A 25,159-nucleotide genomic window follows, 5' to 3' on the forward strand; every position below is an offset into this window, starting at 1 on the left:
TTAAATGGCATCAAAGAGAGACATAAGTCAAGCCCAGAGCCCATCAGAGGTGGGAGTTTCATAAGACACACTTCCCACAAAATGCTGGGGACTGAAAGAGTTAATGCTCCCATAATAGAGCTGATTCAGAACTATGCAAGTCCACTCAGTCCACTCCTACCTTCTAGCTCAACACCAAGTACATTGAGCAAGACTGTCTTGGCTCTAGAGGGGAAAAGAATGAGAAGGAGGAAAAGGGTAGGGATAAGAGGACTTAGAAAGAAAAAAAAATACCCCTGAGAAGTCCAGAGTTGACTGGAGCACTTGCAAAGAGATTTGCAAACACGTAGTCTGGGTGGGTCAGGGAATGTTAAACTTCAAATTAAGTTTAAGTAGATTCTGATTAATGGTGTGTAAAATAATAGAAAATATATATATTTGTCTCTACCTTTAGTTCCTAGGAAAGATCTCTTAAAATCCTTGTAATTTCCTAAATTATAACAGCACTAGGACCATCTTTTTTTCTACTGTTTGGTCTTTGACCCCAGTTTCCAACAGAGCTCCTAAATCCCTTGGCATTCCTTGGTTGATACGAATGTCTTTTGCTTTAATGAGGCAACTCTCTTAGTGGGCTCCCAGATAGCATCAACATGAAGACTAGTCACCAGAAAGACTAAACCATGATTAAAAGCTTGAAATTTTCAGCCGAATCCCCATCCACTGGGAAGGAGGGAAGTACTGGCAATTGAGCTAAAGAGTATGCATGCCTACATGATGAAACCTCCACAAAAATTCCAAAAGTACAAGGTCTGGGGAGTTCCCAGGTAGCTAAGCATACATGTCAGGAGGATGATACAAGTTAACTGAACCCAAGAATGGGGTCACGGGAACCTCTGATTTATAGCCAGTTGGTCAGAAGCACAAGTGACAACCTAGACTTTCAACCGGTATCTAAAGAGGAGGTGGCAGATTTATGAGACAAATTCTAACTCCAGCTGGAGTCAGTATTGAACTGAATTGTAGGACACCCAGTTGGCGTCAAAGAAATGCTTGGTGTAGAAACCCACACATCTGGTGTCAAAAGCGGTGTTAGAGAGGTGTTTTTATTGTTTGTTTGTTTATTTGTATTTTAATTTATTTGAGAGAGAGCATGCACACAAGTGGGGGGCGGGGCAGAGGGAGAAGCAGAGAGCCTGGAGCAGGAGCCTGACAAGGGGCTCGATCCCAGGGCCCCAAGATGATGACCTGAACCAAAGGCAGATACTTAACCAACTGAGCTACTGAAGTGCCCCGAGGTAGAGAGTTCTGAGTATGACAGCAGTATGAGAGTAAAGGACAGAAGAGTGTTTTTCATAAACAGTGCACATACAACTGGCAAAACAGTGCACATACAACTGGCAAAAATAAATGCAAAAAATAGTATCTAAACAAAAATGCCTCCATCCTAGGCCACGGTGAAACTACACAAATAATTATTCAAGGGCCATGATAAGCACACAGTCAAAGATAATTAGGCACAAAAAAAAAAAAAAATGGGGCACCATAAATGAGAACATGCAGGAAAAATATTCTAATTTGGATCTCAGATACCAGAGTTATCAGGCATAAATATGAAACAAGTACACTTCTAATGATTAAAAGAGATTTTAAAAACATGAAAAACATCTACAATTCATACCGTAAACTAAAAGAAACCAGACTCTTAAGGTGGCTCAGTTGGTTAAGCAGCTGCCTTCGGCTCGGGTCATGGTCCCGGCGTCGTGGGATCGAGTCCCATATCGGGCTCCTTGCTCGGCGGGGAGCCTGCTTCTCCCTCTGCCTCTGCCTGCCACTCTGTCTGCCTGTGCTCGCTCTCTCTCCCTCTCTCTCTCTGACAAATAAATAAAATCTTTTAAAAAAAAAAACAAAAAACAGAAGTTCTAGAAATGAAAAGATAAATAACCAAAAGGAAGACCTCAGTGTACATGTTTGGTAGCTGATAGGATAGAGAAAAAAGAGCTGGTAAATTAGAAGACTAATCAGAAAAAAGTTAGCCAGAATGTAGCTAAAGGAGATTAAATGGAACTAGAGGTATTATGATAAGTGAAGTAAGACAATCAGAGAAAGAAAATTATCATATGATCTTACTATACGCAGAATTTACAAAACAAGGCAGAGGATCATAGGGGAAGAGAGGAAACAATGAAACAAAGTGAAACCAGAAAGGGACACAAGCCATAAGAGACTCTTAAACTTAGGTTACAAACTGAGGGTTGCTGGAGGGGAGAAAGGTGGGGGGATGAGATGGCTGGGTGATGGACACTGGGGACGGTATGTGTTGTGATAAGCACAGGATATTGTGTAAGACTGATGAATCACAGAACTGTACCCTGAAACAAAGAATACATTATATGATAAATTTTAAAATATTCAAAAAATAAAATAAAAGAGATAAAATGATAGAAAACACAGAAGAAACATTAAGAAATAGGGTAGATAATGTGAAAAGGTCTAATATTGTGTTTAATCAGAATTTCAAAGGTGAAAGTAAAAGAATAGGATATAGGTAATGTTTTAAAAAACTGATTAAGAAGGACTCCTGTGTGGCTCAGTTGGTTAAGTGTCTGCCTGCAGCTCAGGTCATGATCCCAGGGTCCCGGGATCAAGTCCCACATCAGGCTCCCTTGCTTGGCAGGGAGCGTACTTCTCCCTCTGCCTGCCGCTCCCCAATGCTTCTGCTCTTTCTCTCTCTCTCTGACAAATAAATAAATAAAAATCTTCCCAAAAATAAAATAACAAAAAATAAAAAATAAGTAAAAAATTGAATAAGATTTTTCCAAAATTATAAAAGCCACTAATCTACAGATTTATAAATTGTAAACAATATCCATAAATTAAAATCATAAAAGACCATAACAAGATACATTAAGTAAAATAGAATATGAACAATGAAATAGAAAAATCTAAAAATAGCAAAAGGGAAAACAGGTTACCTTCAAATAAGTGACAGTTAAAATGACAGCCGTCTTTTCAACAACAAAAAAAGGAAGCCTGAGACAATAGACTAATTACTAACAATGTGCTGAAAAGAAATATGTCCTGATTCAGAACACTATATTCAGTGAAAATATCCTTCAAAAATGAAGGGAAAATAAGAATTGTTTTATATAAACAAGAATGAGCAAATTCATCACCAACAAGACCTGTACTAATGAAAATACTAAAGGGTGTTTTTCAGAAACAGAGAAAATAACAAAAAGTGGAAGCCGAAAGAAAAAAAGAAGTGGAGGGGATTAAATGCAAAGGAAAAAGTAAATGGGCAAATCTAAATGAAAATTGACTGTTTTAAAATAATAATGTTTCCCACTGTTTTAAATGCATACTGAGTTTTAAAATATAAACACAAAAATTGGGAAGATGTTAAATGTAGTTCATTCAAGTACTCTATAGTCCTTGAATTGTCTGAGAAGTGATAAAAAGTACTACCTTCTAATAGACTTGCATAAGTCAATTATGTATGTTGAAATTTCTAGGTTAATTCAAAGAGAATGGTAAAAGAAGTCAACACAGGGTGCCTGGGTGCCCCAGTCAGGTAAGTGTTTGACTCTTGATTTCGACTCAGGTCAGGATCCCAGGGTTGTGAGATCAAGCTCTGTTTCAGGCTCTGTGTTAGGTGTGCAACCCCCTTGAGATACTCTCTCCCTCACCCTCTGCCCCTCCCCTTGCTCTCTCTCTCTCACTCTCTCTCTGTGGGGGAAAAAAAAAGAAAATACAAACATATTAATAAAAAAGAAAATGTAATGCTAGAAAATAATACTAAAGAAGGCAAGAAATGAGATATAGAAGGAAGCATATGGGGGACAATGTCCCACCATGTGGGACAAATAAGAAACAAAGAATAAAAGAGCAAATTCAAATCCAAATATATGAGTAACTGAATGAAACATAAATGGACTAAATGAACCAATTAAAATACAAAGATCACCCAAAAAATATTTATATGTATGTGCTGCTTCTAAGAGAAACATCTTAAATATAAGAATACACAGAAAGACTGAAAACAAAAAGAAAGATATACATGCAAACACTAACCAAAGGAAGCTATTACGGTTATTCTTTTTATTTCTTTTTTTCTTTTTTTTTTTTTTTTTTTTTTTTGAGAGAAAGAGAGTGTAAGTGGAGCGGGGAGAGGGAAATGGAAAGGGAAAGGGAAAGAGAGAATCTTAAGCAGTCCCTATATCCAGTATGGAGCCAATGAGGGGCTCAATCTCATGACCCTGAGATCATGACCTGAGCCAAAATCAAGAGTCAGATGCTTAATTGATTGAGCCACCCAGGCACCCCTACAGTTATTTTAGTATCAAACAAGTAGACTTCAAGGCAGCAAGCATTACTAGATTTGGAGTGCTAATTCTTTAAAATAAAAAGGTCAATGAACCAAAGTTTTTTGTGGGGCTGTTAACATATCCAAGTAAATAAATGGCAACTAAACCAAAAGAAAACAAAAATTAAGTTCTTTCATAAAACAGTATGTGATAAATACAAGAAATATAAGTTGTTTTAACATTTAAAAAATCAACATAATTCATTAGACTAACAAATTAATGTCCTCCTTTTCTCCAAAGAAGACATACAAATGGCTAACACATGAAAAATGCTCCACATCACTTGGCTCAGGGAAATACAAATCAAACCACAATGAGATACTACCTTACACCAGTTAGAATGGCAAAAATTAACAAGACAGGAAACAACAAATGTTGGCAAGGATGTAGAGAAAGGGGAAACCTCTTACACTGTTGGTGCAAATGCAACCTAGTACAACCATTCTGGAAAACAGTATGGAGGTTCCTCAAGAAGTTAAAAATAGAGCTACCCTATCACCCAGTAAATGCACTACTTGCTATTTACCCCAAAGATACAGACATAGTGAGAAGGGATACTGAACCCCAATGTTCATAGCAGCAATGTCCACAATAGCCAAACTGTGGGAGGAGCCTAGATATCCTTTAACAGATGAATGGATAAAGAAGATGTGGTTCATACATATAATGGAATATTACTCAGCCATCAGAAAGGATGAATACCTATCATTTACATCAACATGGATGGAACTAAAGGGTATTATGCTAAGAGAAATAAGTCAAGCAGAGAAAGACAATTATATGGCTTCACTCATATGTGGAATATAAGAAATAGCACAGAGAATCATAGGGGAAGTAAGGGAAAACTGAATGGGAAGAAATCAGAGAGGGAGACAAACCATGAGAGACTCTTGACTTTGGGAAACAAACTGAGGATTGCGGAAAGGGAGGTGGATGGGGGGATGGGATAACTGGGTGATGGGTATCAAGGAGGGTACATGACATGATGAGCACTGGGTGTTATACGAAACTGATGAACCACTGAACACTACATCTGAAACAAATGATGTACTATATGTTGGCTAACTGAATTTAAATTTTAAAAAAATTAATGTCCTCTTAATAAACAAAAATATAATATTAAATTCATTTATAATTTTTAAATCTTATAAAACAAAGCTCCCTAAATATAACATATAAATAAATTTTCAATCAAAAGCATTATATGCATTTAAATATGTCCAATTATCATTGCTTCTATTAAATTGTACTGATGATACTTCAGCAATAAAAAGGGAAGAAAAATAAGTATAAAGATTCAAAAGAAAGAAATAAAACTATCATTATTCACAAATAACATGCTTATGAATTTAGAAATCAACGAGAATCTACATATAGATTATTAGGATTAATAAAAGGGTTTAGTAATAAAGCTACACAAATATATGTGTATATGCATATACACACATATGCACATATACACAAACATACATATATGAAATAAAATTATATTTATTGGCAAAAAACATTTTGAAAAATACTTTGGCATCATCTGGTAAAAATGAAGATAGGCAGACACTGATCCAGAAATTCTACCACAGTGCATGTATTTAGAGAAAGCCAACTGATACAGAATATAAGTACAAGAAAACTTGTAAGTGTTTTAGAATGCCAACATAATTGTCTACCTACAGGAGGTATGTCTACAAGAGTTCACAATAAATGGGTTAAAGAAGCAAAATGGAGAGATTATTTATAATACCAGCCAAAACTGTAAAATACCCAATAATAAACTAATCACAAAGTCTCAAAACAATACTGTAGTAATGACATAGAAATGAAACAAACAAACAAAAGAAAAAGTTAATGGAATTAAACATCAAGTTCAGAAACAAATTCATGTATATTCTAATGGAATTTGAGAAAAACAGTGATATTTAATACCAGTAGTAAATAAATATGTTATTCAATAAGCTGTCTTGACATAATGTTATCTATTTGGAAAAATAAATTAGATTCCTACCTCATGCTATACATAAAAATGAAATCTTGAAGTATTAATGATTTAAATATATAAAATCTAAAAGAAGGGGGGGCAAAAAAACCATCACACAACAATATAGGCATATATATCGGGTTTTTTTTTTTTTAAGATTTTATTTATTTATTTGACAGAGAAAGATTACAAGCAGGCAGAGAGGCAGGCAGAGAGAGAAAGGAGGAAGCAGGCTCCCTGCCGAGCAGAGAGCCCGATGCGGGACTCAATCCCAAGACCCTGAGATCATGACCTGAGCCAAAGGCAGCGGCTTAACCCACTGAGCCACCCAGGCGCCCCTATATCGGGTTTTTTTGAAAGAGATTTTAATTTTTAGTTTAACTGGTTTTAATTTGAAAATAGTAGATTTTCCATAAAATGTTATCAAAGCCAGAATCTGTTAAAATGATGGCTGGCTGATACAATCATATAAGATTCAAAATGCCCACAAGGCAAAAGACATGTGCAAAGGTAATGATAACTTAAATTTTTTAAGTATAAGCAGATAGCTATGAGAAAGGATTAATATCTTTAAATCAGAATGATATAATACAAAACTAATAAGATGGAGTTAGAGAGAAGATGGCCAAGTAGGAAATGCCAGGAATCCATTGCCCCATCTAAAGAATAATTGGTCTACCAGAATTTAATGCAAATATTATGGAACTCTGGAGTTTATTTAAGGCTGTAATTCTCAAATGAAGGCTTGAAGTAAACTGTCACTAGTCAGGGTAAATTTCAGCTCTTACTGCAATAGCATCTACCCATTCCCCATCCCCATCCTTCTGGCAGACAACCATGCATGTATTCCTAGATTCGACCGCACACAGCCTGTGAGTGCCAACTTGGGCAAAAAAGACCCTGTCCTCCAAATACTAGGATATGTACTCTGATTGCTTCTTGCTGGTATTGGTCACAGGTGCAGATACAGAGGCGGGCAGCCATTGTTGCAATGCCCTCCCTCTCGAGATGAATTGACTTCCAGGGAATTTAAAAGGTTGGAGCTTTTTCCCCACCTTCAACTTTTCTCTTTTTCCCTTTGGGAAAATTTTAAGGAGATATACAAATGGCCGATAAGCACATGAGAAATGTTTAACATCATAATCATTAGGGAATACAAACCAAAACCACAATTAAATGCTACTTCACACCCATTAGAATGATTGTTATTTACAGAAAATAAATAGGTTGCAAGTGTTGGTAGGGATACGGAGAAACTGGAACCCTTGTACACTACTACTGGAAATTTAAAATGGTCTTGCCAATGGTAGTCCTTCTGCAAACTGAAAACAGAATTAACAAAATCCAGTAATTTTATTTCACAGTACTCAAAAGGATTGAAAGTAGGGATTCTAACAGATATTTGTACATCCGTGTTCACAGCAACATTATACAGTGGCCAAAGGTTGGCAGCAACCTAAGTATCCATCAAGAGGTAAATGGATAAACAAAATGTGGTATATATACTGTGGAATATTTTTCAGCCTTAAAAAGAATTTTTTTTTTTTTTTAAACTAGTCTCCACACTGGGTGTGGAGCCCAATGTAGGGCTTGAACTCACGACCCTGAGATCAAAACCTGAGCTGAGGGACGCCTGGGTGGCGCAGTTGGTTGGACGACTGCCTTCGGCTCACGGCGTGATCCTGGAGTCCCGGGATCGAGTCCCACATCCGGCTCCCAGCTCCATGGGGAGTCGGCTTCGCTCTCTGACCTTCTCCTCGCTCATGCTCTCTCTCATTGTCTCTCTCTCTCAAATGAATAAATAAAATCTTTAAAAAAAAAAAAAAAAAAAAAACCTGAGCTGAGATTAAGAGTTGAATGCTTAACTGACTGAGCCACCCATGTGCCCCACAGCCTTAAAAAGAAATTCTGACAGATGCTACAACATGTGTGAACCTTGAGGATATCATGCTAAGTGAAAAAAGCCAGTCATAAAGGGACAGATAATGCATGGTTCCACTTACATGAGGTAACTACAGCAGTAGTTTTATTTTAATTTTTTTTTTATTTTAATGATGGAGAACAGAATGGTGGTTGCCAGGAGCTAAATTGCCAGGGGCTAAGTGGAGGGAATTACTGTTTAATAAGTATAGAGTTTTAGTTTTGCAAGATATAAAGGGCTCTATAGAAGGATGGTAGTGATGGTTGCAAAGAAATGTGAGTGTAATTAAGGCCACTGAACTGTACCATTAAAAAATGTTTAGGGGCACCTGGGTGGCTCAGTGGGTTAAGCCTCTGCCTTCAGCTCAGGTCGTGGTCTCAGGGTCCTGGGATCGAGTCCCACATCAGGCTCTTTGCTCAACAGAGAGCCTGCTTCCCCCTCTCTCTCTGCCTGCCTCTCTGCCTCCTTGTGATCTCTCTCTCTCTCTCTCTCTGTGTTAAATAAATAAATAAAATCTTTTTAAAAAAATGTTTAAGATGATAAATTTTATGTTATGTGTATTTGGTCAAAACATTCAAAAAGAATTACAGAAAAAAATGTACACAAATGTTTATAGCAGAATTATTTATAACGGCCCAAAACTGGAAACAATCCAGATATCTTTCAATGGGCAAATGGTTAAACAGTGACAGACCCATAGCATGGGTTACTTAGCAATAGAATGGAACAAGCTATTAATAAATACAACCACCTGGATGACTCTCCAGAGAACTACACTGAGTTACTAAAAAGCTTGTTCCTAAAAGGTTATATACTGTATGATGCCATTCATATAACATTCTTGAAAAAGCGAAATTATACTAATGGAGAATAGATCAGTGGCTGCCAGGGGTTAAGGAAGGCATGGAGATGAGTACGTATGACTATAAAAAGGCAAACTGGGTTATTCTTGTGAAGATACAAGTGTTCTGTATCTTGACTAAATCAACGTCAATATTCCAAACATAGTATTACACTGTAGTTCTACAAGATTATTACCATTGGAGAAAACTGAGCAAAGGATCCACAGGGATCTCTCGACATTAATTCTTTTAACTGCATGTGAATTTATAACTATCTAAAAATTAAAAATTTAAAACAGACCACTGGGTGTTATGCACAACTAATGAATCACTGAACACTACATCAAAAACTAATGATGTACCACAGTGGCTAACTGAACATAATAAAAAAATAAATAAAAATAAAATACTTGAAATAATAAATAAATAAGTGTAAGGAGGGAAAAAAACCTTAAAACAGCATTAACTAGCCATACTAAAGAGTGAAGTACTGATATATCACATACCAGTTATCATAAAATTCTAAAATTAGTACACAAAATGTTTTATCAATCATGTTGTCTTTCAAAGTATCCTACTCAAAGGCAGAAAAACTGTAAGACCAGAATCCAGCCAACAGAAAAGAAAATGGGATTCCTTGTAGCAGAATCACACCCATAAACTGAAAGGATAGAACACAGTCTGCCATCTACTCTTTACTTATATTTAAACATATACCATATAGCTAACGCAGATTTTGAGAAATACTTTGTGTAGAAGAGACAAAGTTTCAAGGTTGAGACTTTTGAATAAAATCCTAGAAAGGACTTATCTTGGGAAGAAAGACCACAGGCTAGTACTAAGGTTTAACTCTAAGTTTAAGAAAAAAACTGAAATAGACTTACTCTCACAAAGCCTAAAAACCAGGCTATGACAAACACTCTATGATTCCACTTCAAGGAGCTACCTAGAATAGGCAAAGTCATAAGAAAGAAAGTAGAATAGAGGCTACCAAGGGTCTAGAGAGAAGGGGGAATGGGTAGTTACTGTTTAACCGGTACAGAGCTTTCTGCTTGGGATGATAAAAAAAAGTTACGGAAATGCACAATGATGACAGTTATACAACACTGAATGTACTTAGAACCACTGAATTATATACATAATACTGTTAAAATAGTAAATTTTATGTTATATATATATATATATATATATATATATATATATTTTACCACAATAAAAGAAAGGGAAAAAAGGTGCTAAAAGAAAAAAATCTGACCATGTGGAAGTCTGTATTCGACAAGAAATTATACTTTAAAAGTAAAGGCAAAAATAAAGGTTTTTTTTCAGATAACAAGCTGATTTTTCACCACTACACCTACCACATTACCAGAAATGTTTGCTCTAAGCTGAAAGGAATAATGCCAGGCAGAAATTCACATCTACATATGGGAATAAAATATTAAGTATGTGAGAAACTATGTCAAAGACTATTTTAGAATAAACCTGAGAAAGACATTCTAAAAACTTCTGGAACACTGAAAAGGGATAAAAACCTACCAATGACACCTGCCCAAACCACAAAGGTAATCAAGTTTAAAAAATCGCACCGGCCAGCTGCACAAGCCACACCGTCTTTGGGGTGATCCGTGATGGACATTTTGAGGACAGCTGACCTGCAGTCTGCACATCCCGGACCGCCTCCCATGGAAGCCTGAGCCAGCCACCTTTCTCCCTTCGTCTCATAACCATGCCCACCAATGAGAATGCTAATTCACCAGTTGCCCGCCTTAACAGATTCAAGAACAAGGGGAAAGACAGTACAGAAATGAGGCGGTGTTGAATAGAAGTTAATGTGGAGCTGAGGAAAGCTAAGAAGGATGACCCAATGCTGAAAAGGGGAAACATAAGCTCGTTTCCCCATGATGCTACCTCTCCACTGCAGGAAAATCGCAACAACCGGGCACTGTAAATTGGTCTGTTGATGACTTTGTCAAAGGCATAAATAGCAACAGTTTGGAAAGCCAGCTCCAGGCTACTCAAGCTGCTAGGAAACTGCTTTCTAGGGAAAAGCAGCCCCCCATAGACAACATAATCTGGGCTGGATTGGTTCCAAAATTTGTGTCCTTCTTGGGCAGAACTGATTGTAGTCCCATTCAGTTTGAATCTGCTTGGGCTCTCACTAACACTGTTTTGGGGACATCAGAACAGACCAAGTTTGTGGTAGATGGAGGTGCTAGGCCAGCATTCATTTCTCTATTGGCATCTTCCCATGCCCACATCAGTGAACAAGCTGTATGGGCTCTAGGAAACATTGCAAGTGACGGTTCAGTTTTTCAAGACTTGGTTATCAAGTATGGTGCAGTTGATCCGCTTTTGTCTCTCCTGTGGTTACTGATATGTCATCATTAACATGTGGCTACTTACAAAACTTTACGTGGACACTTTCAAATCTTTGTCGCAACAAGAATCCTGCACCCCCGTTAGATGCTGTTGAGCAGATTCTTCCTACCTTAGTTTGTCTGCTGCATCACAATGTTCCAAAAGTCTTGGCAGATACCTGCTGGGCCATCTCCTACCTTACTGATCGTCCAAATGAATAGATTGAAATGGCTGTGGAAACAGGTGTTGTGCCCCAGCTTGTGAAGCTTCCAAGAGCTACTGAATTGCCCATTGTGACTCCTGCACTAAGAGCCATAGTTAATATTGTCACTGGGACAGATGAACAGACTCAGGTTGTGATAGATGCAGGAGCACTTGCTGTCTTTCCCAGCGTGCTAACGAACCCCAAAACTAATATTCAGAAGGAAGCCACGTGGACAACGTCAAACATCACAGCTGGCTGCCAGAACCAGATACAGTAAGTTGTGAATCATGGATTAGTACCATTCTTCGTTGGTGTTCTCTCTAAGGCAGACTTTAAGACACAAAGGGAAGCTGTCTGGGCTGTGACCAACTATACAAGAGGTGGGACAGTTGAACAGATTGTATACCTCGTTCATTGTGGCATAATAGAACCACTGATGAACCTCTTAACTGCAAAGGATACCAAAATTATTATGGTTATTCTGGATGCCATTTCAAACATCTTTCAGACTGCTGAGAAACTAGGTGAAACTGAGAAACTTAGTATAATGATTGAAGAACGTGGAGGTTTGGACAAAATCGAGGCTCTACAAAACCATGAAAATGAGTCTGTATACAAAGCTTCATTAAACTTGATTGAGAAGTATTTCTCTGTAGAGGAAAAGAAGATCAGAATGTTGTGCCAGAAACTACTTCTGAAGGATATACATTCCAGGTTCAGGATGGCATTTCAGGGACCTTTAACTTTTAGCTTATACAGCTGAGGCAGAAAGTTGTTTGTGGTGTGCTCTGTTTGGTAGAAGTTTGTCTTACTGTTTCTCTACTAAAAACTCTTTTTAAATGGGTTTTGTTATTATAGCACTTTTTACAACAAAACTCTACTTGACCTGTTCCAAATTGTACAAACTTTATGAAGCTCCTCCTCTCAGTGGGTTTCTTATTTCTAAGTGGAATCTCCTCTCTTGCAGTGTCCTGCAAATAAAGATTAAATTCCACCCTTTTCTTTACTTAAAAAAAAAAAGGTAATCAAGTTTAAAGAACACCATTAAGTACCAGTATCCAAGCTAAACTTGACTGAGGATTAGACAAGTGCCCAAATAGGATAGCATTTAAATTTTTTTAATTAAATAATATTTACAATCTCTCCTCAAATTCACCTAGGTCAATACTTTTCTTTTTTGTAAAATAAATAAATGTATTAGTCATAGATGAATCCCTAGAAATTAAAACAAATAAAAGCCAAAATTACAAATTCATCAGAAGTAGAAGATGTAGGGATGCCTGGATGGCTCAGTCAGTTAAGCATCTGCCTTGGGCTCAGGTCATGATCCCAGGGTCCTGGGACCAAGTCCCACATCAGGCTCCTTGCTCAGCAGGAAGCCTGCTTCTCCCTCTAGCCGGCCACTCCCCTGTTAATACACACTGCTCTCTCTTCCTCCGACAAATAAATAAATAAATCTTTAAAAAAAAAAAAAAAAAGAAGTAGTAGAAGGTTTAGGAGATAAAACTGAAGACATTTCTGAGACAGTAGGACAAGAGAGATTTCAAAAAGGAGAAAAAATAATTTTTGAAAAAGATACAAGGGATTGGAGCATAAGATCCAACATCCAATTCACAAAAATTATAAAAATAAAATAAAGATAAGGAAGAGATTAATATACAAAATTTTTTTAAGTTCCTCAAAATTAAACTACATGAATTTCCAGATTAAAAGTACTTAGTACTCTGTACTCAGTAAGTACCAGGCACGCTGAATAAAAAAAGACCCATTCTAAGATGCTTCATTGTAATATTAAAAACACAGGAATTAAGGCTTCCTTCCAAAGATGAAAATACACCATAAAGAACTGGGAATCAAAATGCATAAGAGCAAGACTGAAAACTAGAATATAAGAACAATTTCTTCAAAACCTAGGAAAAATAATTTCTAGTCTTGTATATACCAAATAAGGGAATAAAACAAGAGAGAAAAAAAATACATGAGATTCAGGAAACAGAGAACTTGGTATTGGAGAGATGAAAAGGAAATCCAATATGATGGTGAGATAAAGACCAGGGATGGGAGTCATGCACCAGGCTTACTGAATACCCAATCTAGACTTGAAGGTGCCAAGTGGCATATCTCCAAGGAAAAACAAAATGGAACTATCAAATGACCAGATTTGACTGTGTGACATAAGAACTCTACCTAAATTCCACTGGGAGATTTTAAGGCAGAATCAGTGGGAGGGACTATGAGAATTAGAACTCATACTCCCAGTTTGCCTACCATGAACATATTTCCCTTCCCTCCAGCCTCTTTATATTACAATGTTCAGCTACATGAGTCCTCATTTTGAATATAATGTTATTAAAAACTGATCCTTAAGGGCACCTAGGTGGCTCAGTTGGTTAAGCATCTGCCTTTGGCTCAGGTCATGATCCCAGAGTCCTGTGATCGAGCCCCCCATCTGGCACTCTGCTCAGTGGGGAGCTTGCTTCTCCCTTTCCCTCTGCCTGCCATTCCCCCTGCTTGTGCTTGCACTCTCACGCTCGCTCTTTCTCTCTCTGTCAAATAAATAAAATCTTAAAAAAAAAAAGATCCTTATTACATACCTGCTATGATATATAATCATTTCTTTTTTTTTTTAAAGATTTTATTTTTTACTTATTTATTTTTCAGAGAGAGAGGGAGAGAGAGCGAGCACAGGCAGACTTATAGGCAGGCAGAGGCAGAGGGAGAAGCAGGCTCCCTGACGAGCAAGGAGCCCGATGCGGGACTCGATCCCAGGACACTGGGATCATGACCTGAGCCAAAGGCAGCTGCTTAACCAACTGAGCCACCCAGGCGTCCCTATAATCATTTCTTTTGAATACAACTTGGTTTCCTTGGATTGAATGATTCCCCGTATTTTCATGATTATTTATAGTCATAGGTAACTATGACAGAAAATTAAAATTTAACTTAAAAAACAAGTAGTATATGTTTTCAATATTTGTCTTTAAGGCATAAATATTAGTAGCTATGATTTCATTTTTCAAATAGACATATAAAACACATTCACATATATATTTATAACTCATTTTTCATTTTTCAAAGTCATTAGAGTTAATCATGATCAGACAGTAGTCTTATAACAATTTCTAGTTACTACATAACATTTCATCATATGACAATTTACTTACATTCCTCCCTGTTGGATATAAGATTTTTCCAAAATTTTTGACATTCTTAATAATGCTTACTGAGAACTATATAAATTTTTGTCTATATTTCTAATGTCAAGTTCTTACAAGCAGAATAAGTTTAAGGCTTTGCTCTATATTACTCAGCTGTCCTCCAAAATTTCTGCTAACTTATATTTGTACCTACAATGTATTACATTCGTTTCATCACACACCTATGAGCAGTGATACAGTATTTTTAACTCTCACAAATTAGGAGGGAACAAATTTAACATGTACTCATTTGCATTTCCCAATTAGTTATGTTCTATTATCTATTTACGACTTTTGATCATTTTTCTTTTGGGGTATTATTTGTGTGGTTTTTAATTTAATATACTTTTCATAGATTAAGGATATGTATACTTTGTCATATTTATGGTAAGTGGGGTTTTTTTCAGTCTTAACTCTTACATAGTAACACTTTTGTTCTTCCTTCTCTTGCACTTGTCCCTAGAAAGGCCTTCCTCAGGTCAAAGATGGATAAATGTTGATTTGTGTTTTCTTCTCTCTCTCTGAGGGGGTAGTATTAAGGTTTTACTGTTAGTAATTATTTTAAGTAACCTAAAAGGGATCCTTTAGCAATACTTCTATAAAACCATAAGAATGGGGGGATCCTCAGGAATATAAAAGTACCTTAAAATCAAATAACTTTAACTCTAAATAGTTCAACATATAAGCTTCCTTTTTTATATATCAGAGTACTATGTGGATTAAAGCAATGTAACATTTCCAGGTACATATGCTAACACAGCTTAATTTTGAAAAATTTTTACTCACTTGTGGTCATGATGTTAGGAGGGCAAGAGGGTATTCCGTGATCTACTGCCCATCTGTAGGCGCCTTCTCCAACTAAAAAGCTAATAACAGAAAATTATTCTTTTAAAAATTCAGTATCATCTTCTCCTACAAATTCAATAAATATAAATCATGTAAGGCAACTGAAAAAATGTCTTGCACAGAGATATAATTGTAGGTTTACCTCAAAATAATAATATAGCCATATGTCCCAAATTTTAAAATTTTCTCCAAGTTAGAAATTTTACAACTGAAAATGGTGCAATTTCATTTGCAATAACCAACAACTAAAAGTTGGCAAAATTCAACACAAGAAGTAAATGGTTGATTTCCCAGTGGAAAATATTAAGATTTATCTTGGATCACTATGGCCACAAGATCTATTTAATAAGGTTAAGAATTAAAGTTTCAGTGAACGTTTTCAGATTTGGTGATCTTACCTACTATAACAACTGGGTCTACTCAAAATGAGTGGGTACATCTAGAGATGCCCCAAAATAATGAGATGTACTTACATTTGCAAGACGTGATACACCAAAAATATACAAGTGACCTATATATATGACCCTTAAATCATTTCTACTACGGCAAGTACTATGGTGTGTACCAAAAGTAATTTTTTAAGCCCTAAACTTCAAGTTTTAACATAAAGAAGTAAATAAAAGGATACTGTTCACTAACTGTAAAAAACTTATTTTCAAAGATTTCAAATAGCATTCAGGATAATTAACCACTCCATTCATTCCCTAACATAGTAACAGCAAGCAGTTACCATAATAATCCATCACTTCATCTCCTTCCATAGCCAACTTCTTAAAGATCTGAACCAGCTAGTAATAGATTTCCTTGAACTTGTTTATGCCTGCTCATTAGTTTTCTGATCTCTATTTTTTGTTTCTGTTCTTCTAATCATCCCAACACTAAAACTCAAAGTAATGCACATTGAAGTCTTTAGATTCATTCGTTAATAAGACCAGTGACAGACTGAAAAACAAAATCTAAGGAGCCACTCAAACACATCCAAATAGTTCTAGTGAGAAACTAAATAGTTAAGTACAATAACTATTTTCCAATATACATAAAGGTAGGAGGCACTGAAAAAAGAGAGGGCCAACAAGAATAAACAACTTTACCCCTTCAAACTTCTGTTTTTGTTTAATTCTAAAGGATTCTGAAAGTAGAAAATAGTTTGTCCTATTCCTCCATCAAATGAAACCACATAGAAAATGAAAAGAAAAGCCGTCATATAAAGTTCAAATGGAAGAAAAACTGAAATAGAAACTTGAATACGAGTTGAGCCATCCTGATGGCATTTTTAGCACTTCCTTCTTCTTGAAAAGGAATGTAATATAAGAAATAACTTCTCTTCATGTGAAGATGTAAAAGATATGCTGAAGTAGTATATTAAATGATCAAAACAGAATTTTGAAGCTAAATCTTAGTATGCCCATTGGTCATCTTGGGTCCAATCCCAGTATCTGGAATTAATGGCGTTTTACAAAATACTCTTAGTTTTGGGGGCCTGGGAGGCTCATTCATTAAGCATCTGCCTTCGGTTCAGATCATGATCGCAGGGTCCTCGGATCCAAACCCTCATCAGGCTCCCTGCTCAGTCTGCTTCTCCCATTCTCCCTGCTTGTGTTCCCTCTCTTGCTGTGTTTCTCTCTGTCAACTAAATAAATAAAATGTTTGTTAAAATAAAATATTTCTAGTTTTATTTTTCATTTCTTAAAGACGTTGCTTTTAAATTAAATTAATTTGCCATTGGCTGCTATGCAAGTTTTTAAAATAGTTGAGGCATTTTACAATATTCATGGGAATTTGACTATCTGGTTCCCATCTTATGGATAAGAATATTGAATATCTGACCTTTTCTTCCTATCAAAAACTACCTCTCTAGTAGTTAATAATCACACAAAATGGCATATAAGTGCTTTTAAAATCATTTTTAAAATTCTGAAAAGCTACATGATACTAACATGCCCCAAAAATTACTTTCTAGAAAATTAAATGCAGTATCATTCACATTTGTCACAGTCTTAATGACTCTCCAAGGAGAAAACTTAGAAATTTTGTCTCATTCAAGTTAGGAAATCCCATCGACTCTACCTTTGTAATATATCCAGAATGTGACCACTTCCCACCTCCTCTCCTGCTACCATCTTTGTCTAAACCGCCATCATCTGTTACTTGTACTGTTGCAATGGACTCATTACTTTCACGTACACCTTGCTTTTTGCTCCCTGCCCCAGTCTATGCTCACTAGCCACCGACTTCCTTGTAACACATAAGTCAGACAATGACATTCCTCTTTTCAAAATCTGCACAATCCTGGAGTTTGAATGAGAATCCTACATGATGTGATCCTTCCGGCTCCCTCCTTACTTCATCTCTTAGTCTTCTTGCTCCCTGGCTTACTTTACTCCAGCCTCCCCAAAACACAAATATGCCAAGGGGACTACTAGTCTCAAGGCCTTCACCCTGAATGTTCCCTCTATCAGTCTCATCCTTTTTTCCCAAGCGGCAAATTCCCTCAACTGCTCAAAAGTGCCCCCTTAATGAGACCTATGTAAAAATATACCCAATTACCTACTCAGGACTCCCAATCCCTGCCATTTTGCTCTTTCCACATTTTTCTTTTTTCTATCTTCTAACATACTAGACACTTTATAATTTACATATTATGCCTATTGTTTACTTCTACCTTCCCCAAAGAAACTGTAAGTGTCATAAGAATGGGAATCTTTTGTTTCTTCACTGACATATCCAAGCATATGTGACAGTGCCTAAAGCATACTAAGCATCAAACAAACATAGGCAAGATATTAAACAAATAATAATAAACTAGGGTGTCCCTGTCAAAATTCCTTAAGGGACAACATTTTCCTTGTGTTATACCCAATTTAATTTACATTAAAACAAGTCCAACATGATGTAAAACAAAAAGCAATGACACTCTACTGAGGGCAGCCCTGAGATGGGGTTATTGAAACCTTCAACAGGCCAGTGCTTCTTGTTTGCTGTGGCAAACGCTAGCACAGCCAAGCTTCCCAGAAAGAGTTATTTGGCCGAATATGAGATGTGAACTGCAACCTCATGGATGGCAATCTCCCATTTTCAAGGAATCATGACTCCATAATTAATCTAAAAATGTCTCATTCTGTGATTTAGAAAGCTCTCAAGAATGTTCATGGATCCCAATAATCAAAATACATTATTCTGGATGAGAAAGACACAAGAGAAAATGAGAGCTGCTTCTTTGGACTTAAAAACTGATTTCTAGGGCACCTGGGTGGCTCAGTTGGTTAAGCGACTGCCTTCGGCTCAGGTCATGATCCTGGAGTCCCAGGATCGAGTCCTGCATCAGGCTCCCTGCTCGGCAGGGAGTCTGTTTCTCCTGCTGACCCTCTCTCCTCTGATGCTCTCTCTCTCTCTCTCATTCTCTCTCTCTCTCTCAAATAAATAAAATCTTTTTTAAAAAAAACTGATTTCTATCTATTTTACCTATTGCTTCCTTATTCATCATAAATATACAAAATTGAGGAAAGACAAATTAGTACTACTGATCACTTAAAGCTACAGACTTATAATGTGCAAATAAAGGGGAACTTGCTGTATTTGGAAATAACATACCAACCAAATTAAATAATCAGAATTTAATACTTTAATTTTTTTATAATTTGAACTTTTTTACATCTAAAAAATTACTTTTTGGACACCTGAGTGGCTCAGTCCATAAGCATCTGCCTGGGCTCAGCTCATGATCCTGGGATCAAGTTCCACATCAAAGTCCTTGCTCGGTGGGAAGCCTGCTTCTCCCTCTGCCTGCAGCTCCCCCTGCTCTCACTCTCTCTCTCACTCTCTCTCTCTCTCTCTGACAAATAAATAAATAATCTTTAAAAATAAATAAACAAATAAAATTAAAAATGATTTTTTTTAAAAAACAGAACCTCAGCCTAAGCAATTGACATATAAAAAGATGAACCATCTTTAGAATCGAAATAGATCTCATCAATGTTCACATTTCTCTGGCTGTCTTATAAAATTTTTTCTACGATTGTTATTTTGTTTTTTAAACTTTGGTTTAAACGGGAATCCATCTAAATCTCTATCTTATGATTAGTTAATAGATCTCTTACATTTCTTTTAATCTTGCATTTTGAATTGTCTTTTCCTTTTTTTAATTGTCTTTTCACATTCATACAACAAAAGTAGTACAAGTTTGAGTTAATTTATGAAATATAATAGATTAAATAGTACTTTAAAATAAATAATGTACCAAAAATTAAATTTGCTTCTGAAAAAAATCCTAGGGTCTAATGAGCACCTTAAAGTTTAATTTATACTAAACATAAAATAATGTTTGTCTAGCTTTCCCTTTTTCATCAAAAGAAACATAATTTACAGAAATTATAACTTCTATATTAGGAGTCAGCACAAAGTTTTTCTGTAAAGGCCCAGACAGTAAATAAGTCGGCTTTGTAACCACAATGTTTCTTTTGCAACAACTCTATTTGGCCTTTGCAGGGCACAAGTCATAGATGATACATACACAAATGGATATGGCTGTGTCCCAATTAAACTTTATTTACAAAAGCAAACAGCAGAACAGATTTGGCCCATAAGCCATAGTTTGCCAATTCCTGTTCTAAATAATAATGCCTATCAAAGCTGTACCCTCCCTATCATAATGGAAAAAGATTCAAGCTACACTTTTATAAATAAAATAAAGAAACTTGGGTAAATGTGACACAGTTTATGATGGTAGTCCCATCAGTTTATGAAGACACCAAATATTCCATAAATCTGACCAAACACAAATACTTAAACAATACAACACATCATGGTGGCTATAACCAAAAACTAAGGTATGCAGATAAATGAATTTTTTATTTAAACACTTCTTAGAAACACCTATTGTAATACATTGCTGTCTCCAAAAAGTCATGATAGATAACACCACAGGACCAAGATTTCTAAGTGTTCCATCTGCTTTTGACACTTTTTGTACCTTTATGCCTGGCTCACAAAAAATGAGTAATAAATATTTGCTGAGTGAAGGGGAAGTGAATGAATAATTGAATGGGTATAAACAGTTATTCTCATTATTATAAAAGGATTCCATTTTCCCTTCTAATCTGCTGCTTCTAATGTGATATGAAAGGACTCCCAAATTTTCTAATAGCTTAAAAGTGGTCAAGTAAGGGACTCAGTTTCATTACCTGCAAAATGTATCTTAAATCACTGTGTAATTTTTATGAGTTAATGCATGCAAAACACATAAAACAATGCCTGATATAGTGTACAAACATAATAAATGTTAGCTATTACCCTTACAGAAATTAGATAACTAGACATATTAGGGTAATATGAAAATAAGCTCAAAGTAAAAACATGATAAATTTGGTTTTGTTGATTTAGGACACTCAAGGAATTTTTTTCTCAATTACTGCAGGTATACAATAAACTTAGAGGACGTTTTTGCTTCTGGACAAGATGGAATAACAGGGAACAAATTTACACTCTTGCCTGAAGATACTGTTTTGAAAATCAGACAAAATGTAGGAAAAACAGTTTTCAGATATCAGTAGGCAACATAAGAGCAGTGATCCTTGAGAGAAAGGAAACAAAACAGGTAAACTCTTTGACCGACCCAGCCTTCTGCCCAGAGGGGTTCCAACCCATGGCACAGCAGCTTCTTAGTTGAAGAGAAAGACCTTGGCATCTGGAAAAGCCCAGACAGCCAGGGTTCACAGGGCAGAGTACCCGAGATGAGAGAGTTGCACAGAAAAAGGACTCCAACATCTGCACAGTCCCTCTAGTCTTCAGCTGAATAGAGATCAGTGTATGTATAATAGGAAATCACCCAAAATCTGGGAAATAATAACACAGAAGTTTTAGAGAAAAAAAAGCTCCAAGTTCACAAAGGGATAGGAGCAGCTCAGCTCCTGTTCCCATCAAAGTAAGAAACCTCATTCTAAATACATTTGTTACAGTATTCAGAAGAGTTTTACCCAATAGCAAAGCAAAATTAGCTCAAGGTTAAATGCTTCTTTAGTCGCATGTAACAAAGTATAAAGCAAGATTTGAAAGGATGAACCTGTCTCTAAATAATCAAACCCTAGAATAAAGCTCAAAAATATTTACTAAAGTTTTAAAAGATCTGGCACCAAATAAGGTAAAACTCACAAAACCTCGAATGCAATAAAAAATTACAAAGCATGCAAAGAAGCAAGGAAATGCAGTCAATAAAGAAGAGAAAATATTTCAAATGAAAACAACTCAGAAAGGACAAAGATGATAGTAAATTAGTAAACAAAGATATGATAACAATTACTACAAATCAATTCATATGTTCAAGAAGCTACAGGAAAAATTAAATATGTTAGGGACACTTGGTTGGTTGAGGAGTCTGCCTTCGGCTCAGGTCACAATCATAGGGTCTAGAGATCACATCTCACACTGGTGTCCTTGCTCAGTGGGGAGGCTGTTTCTCCCTCTGCCTGCCACTCCCCCTGCTTGTGTTTGCTCTCTAACTCACTCTCTCTGACAAATTAATTAATTAATTAATAATAAAAATAAACATAAACATGTTGGACCTAATCAGACATTAGTCTGATGTTGGAAATAGAGTTCAGAATGACAATTATAAAGATAATAGCTGAGCTAGAAAAAACACAGAAGGTACTAGAGAATCCCTTTCTGGAGAAATAAAAGAACTAAAATCTAACCAAGTCAAAATCAAAAAGGCTATTAATGAAGCGCAATCAAAAATGGAGGCTCTTAGTGCTAGCATAAATGAGACAGAAAAGAAAATAAGTGATACAGAAGACCAAATGATGGAGAATAAAGAAGCTAGGAAAAAGAGAGACAAACAACTATTGGATCCCAAGGGGAGAATTCAAGAGATAAGTAATAGCATAAGATGAAACAACATTAGATGAACTGGGATCCCAGAAGAAGGGGGGGGGGGCAGGAGGTACACTGGAGCAAATTATAGTAGACAACTTCCCTAACTGGGGGGAATGAAACAGGCATCAAAATCCAGGAGGCAGAGAACCTCTCTCAAAATCAATAAAAATAGGTCAACACCTCATCATCTAATAGCAAAACTTACAAGTCTCAGAGACAAAGACAAAAACCTGAAAGCAGCTTGGGACAAGAATTCTGTAACATACAATGGTAGAAATATGAGATTGGCAGTAGACCTAGACACAGAGACCTGTCAGGCCAAAAAGGACTGGCATGATATATTCAGAGCACTAAACAAGAAAAATATGCAGCCAAGAATAATATATCCAGCTAGGCTGTCATTGAAAATAGAAGGAGAGATAAAAAGCTTCCAGGACAAACAAAACTAAAATAATTTGCAAACACCAAACCCCCCCTACAGAAAGCATTGAAAGGGGTCCTCTAAGCAATGAGAGAACCTAAAAGTAACATAGACCATAAAGGAACAGAGACAATATACAGTAATATTCACCTTACAGGCAATACAATGGCACTAAATTCATATCTTTCAATAGTTACTCTGAATTTAAATGTGCTAAATGCCCCAATCAAAAGACAGAGGGTATCAGAATGGATAAAAAAAAAATAAGACCCATCGATATGCTGTCTGCAAGAGACTCATTTTAACTTAAAGACACCTCCAGATTTAAAGTGAGGGGGTGGAAAACCATTTACCATGCTAATGGACATCAAAAGAAAACTGGGGTGGCAATCCTTATATCAGACAAATTAAATTTTAAACCAAAGACTACAATAAGAGATGAGGAAGGACACTATAGTATACTTAAAGTATCTGTCCAACAAGATCTAACATCTTTAGATGTTATTTCGTTTAATATCTATGCCCCTAACATGGGAGTAGCCAACTATATAAACCAATTAATAACAAAATCAAAGAAACACATCAATAATATAATAATAGTAGGGGACTTTAACACTCCCCTCACTGAAATGGACAGATCATCTGAGCAAAAGATCAACAAGGAAATAAAGGCTTTAAATGACACACTGGACCAGATGGACATCACAGATACATTCAGAACATTCCATCCCAAAGCAATAGAATACACATTCTTCTCTAGCGCACATGGAGCACTCTCCAGAATAGATCACATCTGGGTCACAAATCAGGTCTCAACCAGTACCCAAAGATTGGGATCATTCCCTGCATATTTTCCTACCACAATGCTTTGAAACTTGAACTCAATCACAAGAGGAGAATTGGAAAGAACTCAAATACATGGAGGCTAAAGAGCATCCTCCTAAAGAATGAATGGGTCAACCAGGAAAATAAAGAAGAATTTAAAATTTCATGGGAACAAATGAAAATGAAAACACAACTGTTCAATATCTTGGGATGCAGTAAAGGCAGTGCTAAGAGGAAAGTCTGTAGCAATATATATACAAGCCTTTCTCAAGAAACAAGAAGGATCTGAAATACACAACCTAACACAAGAAGGATCTGAAATACACAACCTAAAGGAACTGGAGAAAGAACAGCAAATACAGCCTAAACCCAGCAGGAGAAGAGAAATAATAAAGATCAGAGCAGAAATCAGTAAAATAGAAACCAAAAAAACAGTAGATCAGATCAATGAAACTAGAAACTGGTTCTTTTTAATAAGAGTGATAAACCCCTGGCCAGACTTATCAGAAAGAAAAGAGAAAGGACCCAAATTAATAAAATCATGAATGAAAGAAGAGAGATCACAATCAACACCAAAGAAATACAAACAATTATAAGAACATATTATAAGCAACTATATGCCAGCAAATTAGACAATCTGAAAAAAAACAGATGCATTCCTAGAGATGTATAAACTACCAACCGAACCAGGAAGAAAAAGAAAATCTGAACAGACCAATAACCAGTAAGGAAATTGTAGTAATCAAAAAACTCCCAACAAACAAGAGCCCAGGGCCAGATGGCTTCCAAGGGAAATTCTACCAAACATTTAAAGCAGAATTAAGGGACGCCTGGGTGGCTCAGTTGGTTGGACGACTGCCTTCGGCTCAGGGCGTGATCCTGGAGTCCCAGGATGGAGTCCCACATCAGGCTCCCAGCTCCATGGGGAGTCTGCTTCACTCTCTGACCTTCTCCTCGCTCATGCTCTCTCTCACTGTCTCTCTCTCTCAAATAAATAAATAAAATCTTAAAAAAAAAAATAAAGCAGAATTAATACCTATTCTTCTGAAACTGTTCCAAAAAATAGGAATGGAAGGACAACTTCCAAACTCATTTTATGAGGCCACCTTACCTTGATCCCAAAACCAGTCAAAGATCCTATTAAAAAAGATAATTGCAGACCAATATCCCCAGTGAAAAAGGATGCAAAAATTCTCACCAAAATACTAGCCAATAGGATCCAACAGTACATTAAAAAGATTATTCACCACGACCAAGTGGGATTTATTCCTGGGCTGCAAGGTTGGTTCAACATCCACAAATCAATCAATGTGATACAATACATTAATAAAAGAAAGAACAAAAACCGTATGATAC

The 25,159-nt window shown here is 36.3% G+C and overlaps 1 protein-coding gene and 1 pseudogene across 5 annotated transcripts in view; one reads left to right on the plus strand and one right to left on the minus strand.

Annotated features, from left to right (window-relative positions):
- Positions 1-25,159, minus strand: part of TASP1 (taspase 1) — a 283,764-nt gene that overhangs the window by 202,370 nt on the left and 56,235 nt on the right. For all 5 annotated transcript variants that reach the window (XM_044263461.1, XM_044263466.1, XM_044263465.1 and 2 more), the window contains one exon: positions 15,628-15,707. In XM_044263461.1, coding sequence (XP_044119396.1) covers positions 15,628-15,707 — 80 coding nt within the window. The remainder of the gene's footprint in view (positions 1-15,627; positions 15,708-25,159) is intronic.
- Positions 10,808-12,394, plus strand: LOC122916270 (annotated as a pseudogene).

Source organism: Neovison vison, chromosome 8 (assembly GCF_020171115.1).
Source record: "Neovison vison isolate M4711 chromosome 8, ASM_NN_V1, whole genome shotgun sequence".
Classification (NCBI taxonomy): domain Eukaryota; kingdom Metazoa; phylum Chordata; class Mammalia; order Carnivora; family Mustelidae; genus Neogale; species Neogale vison.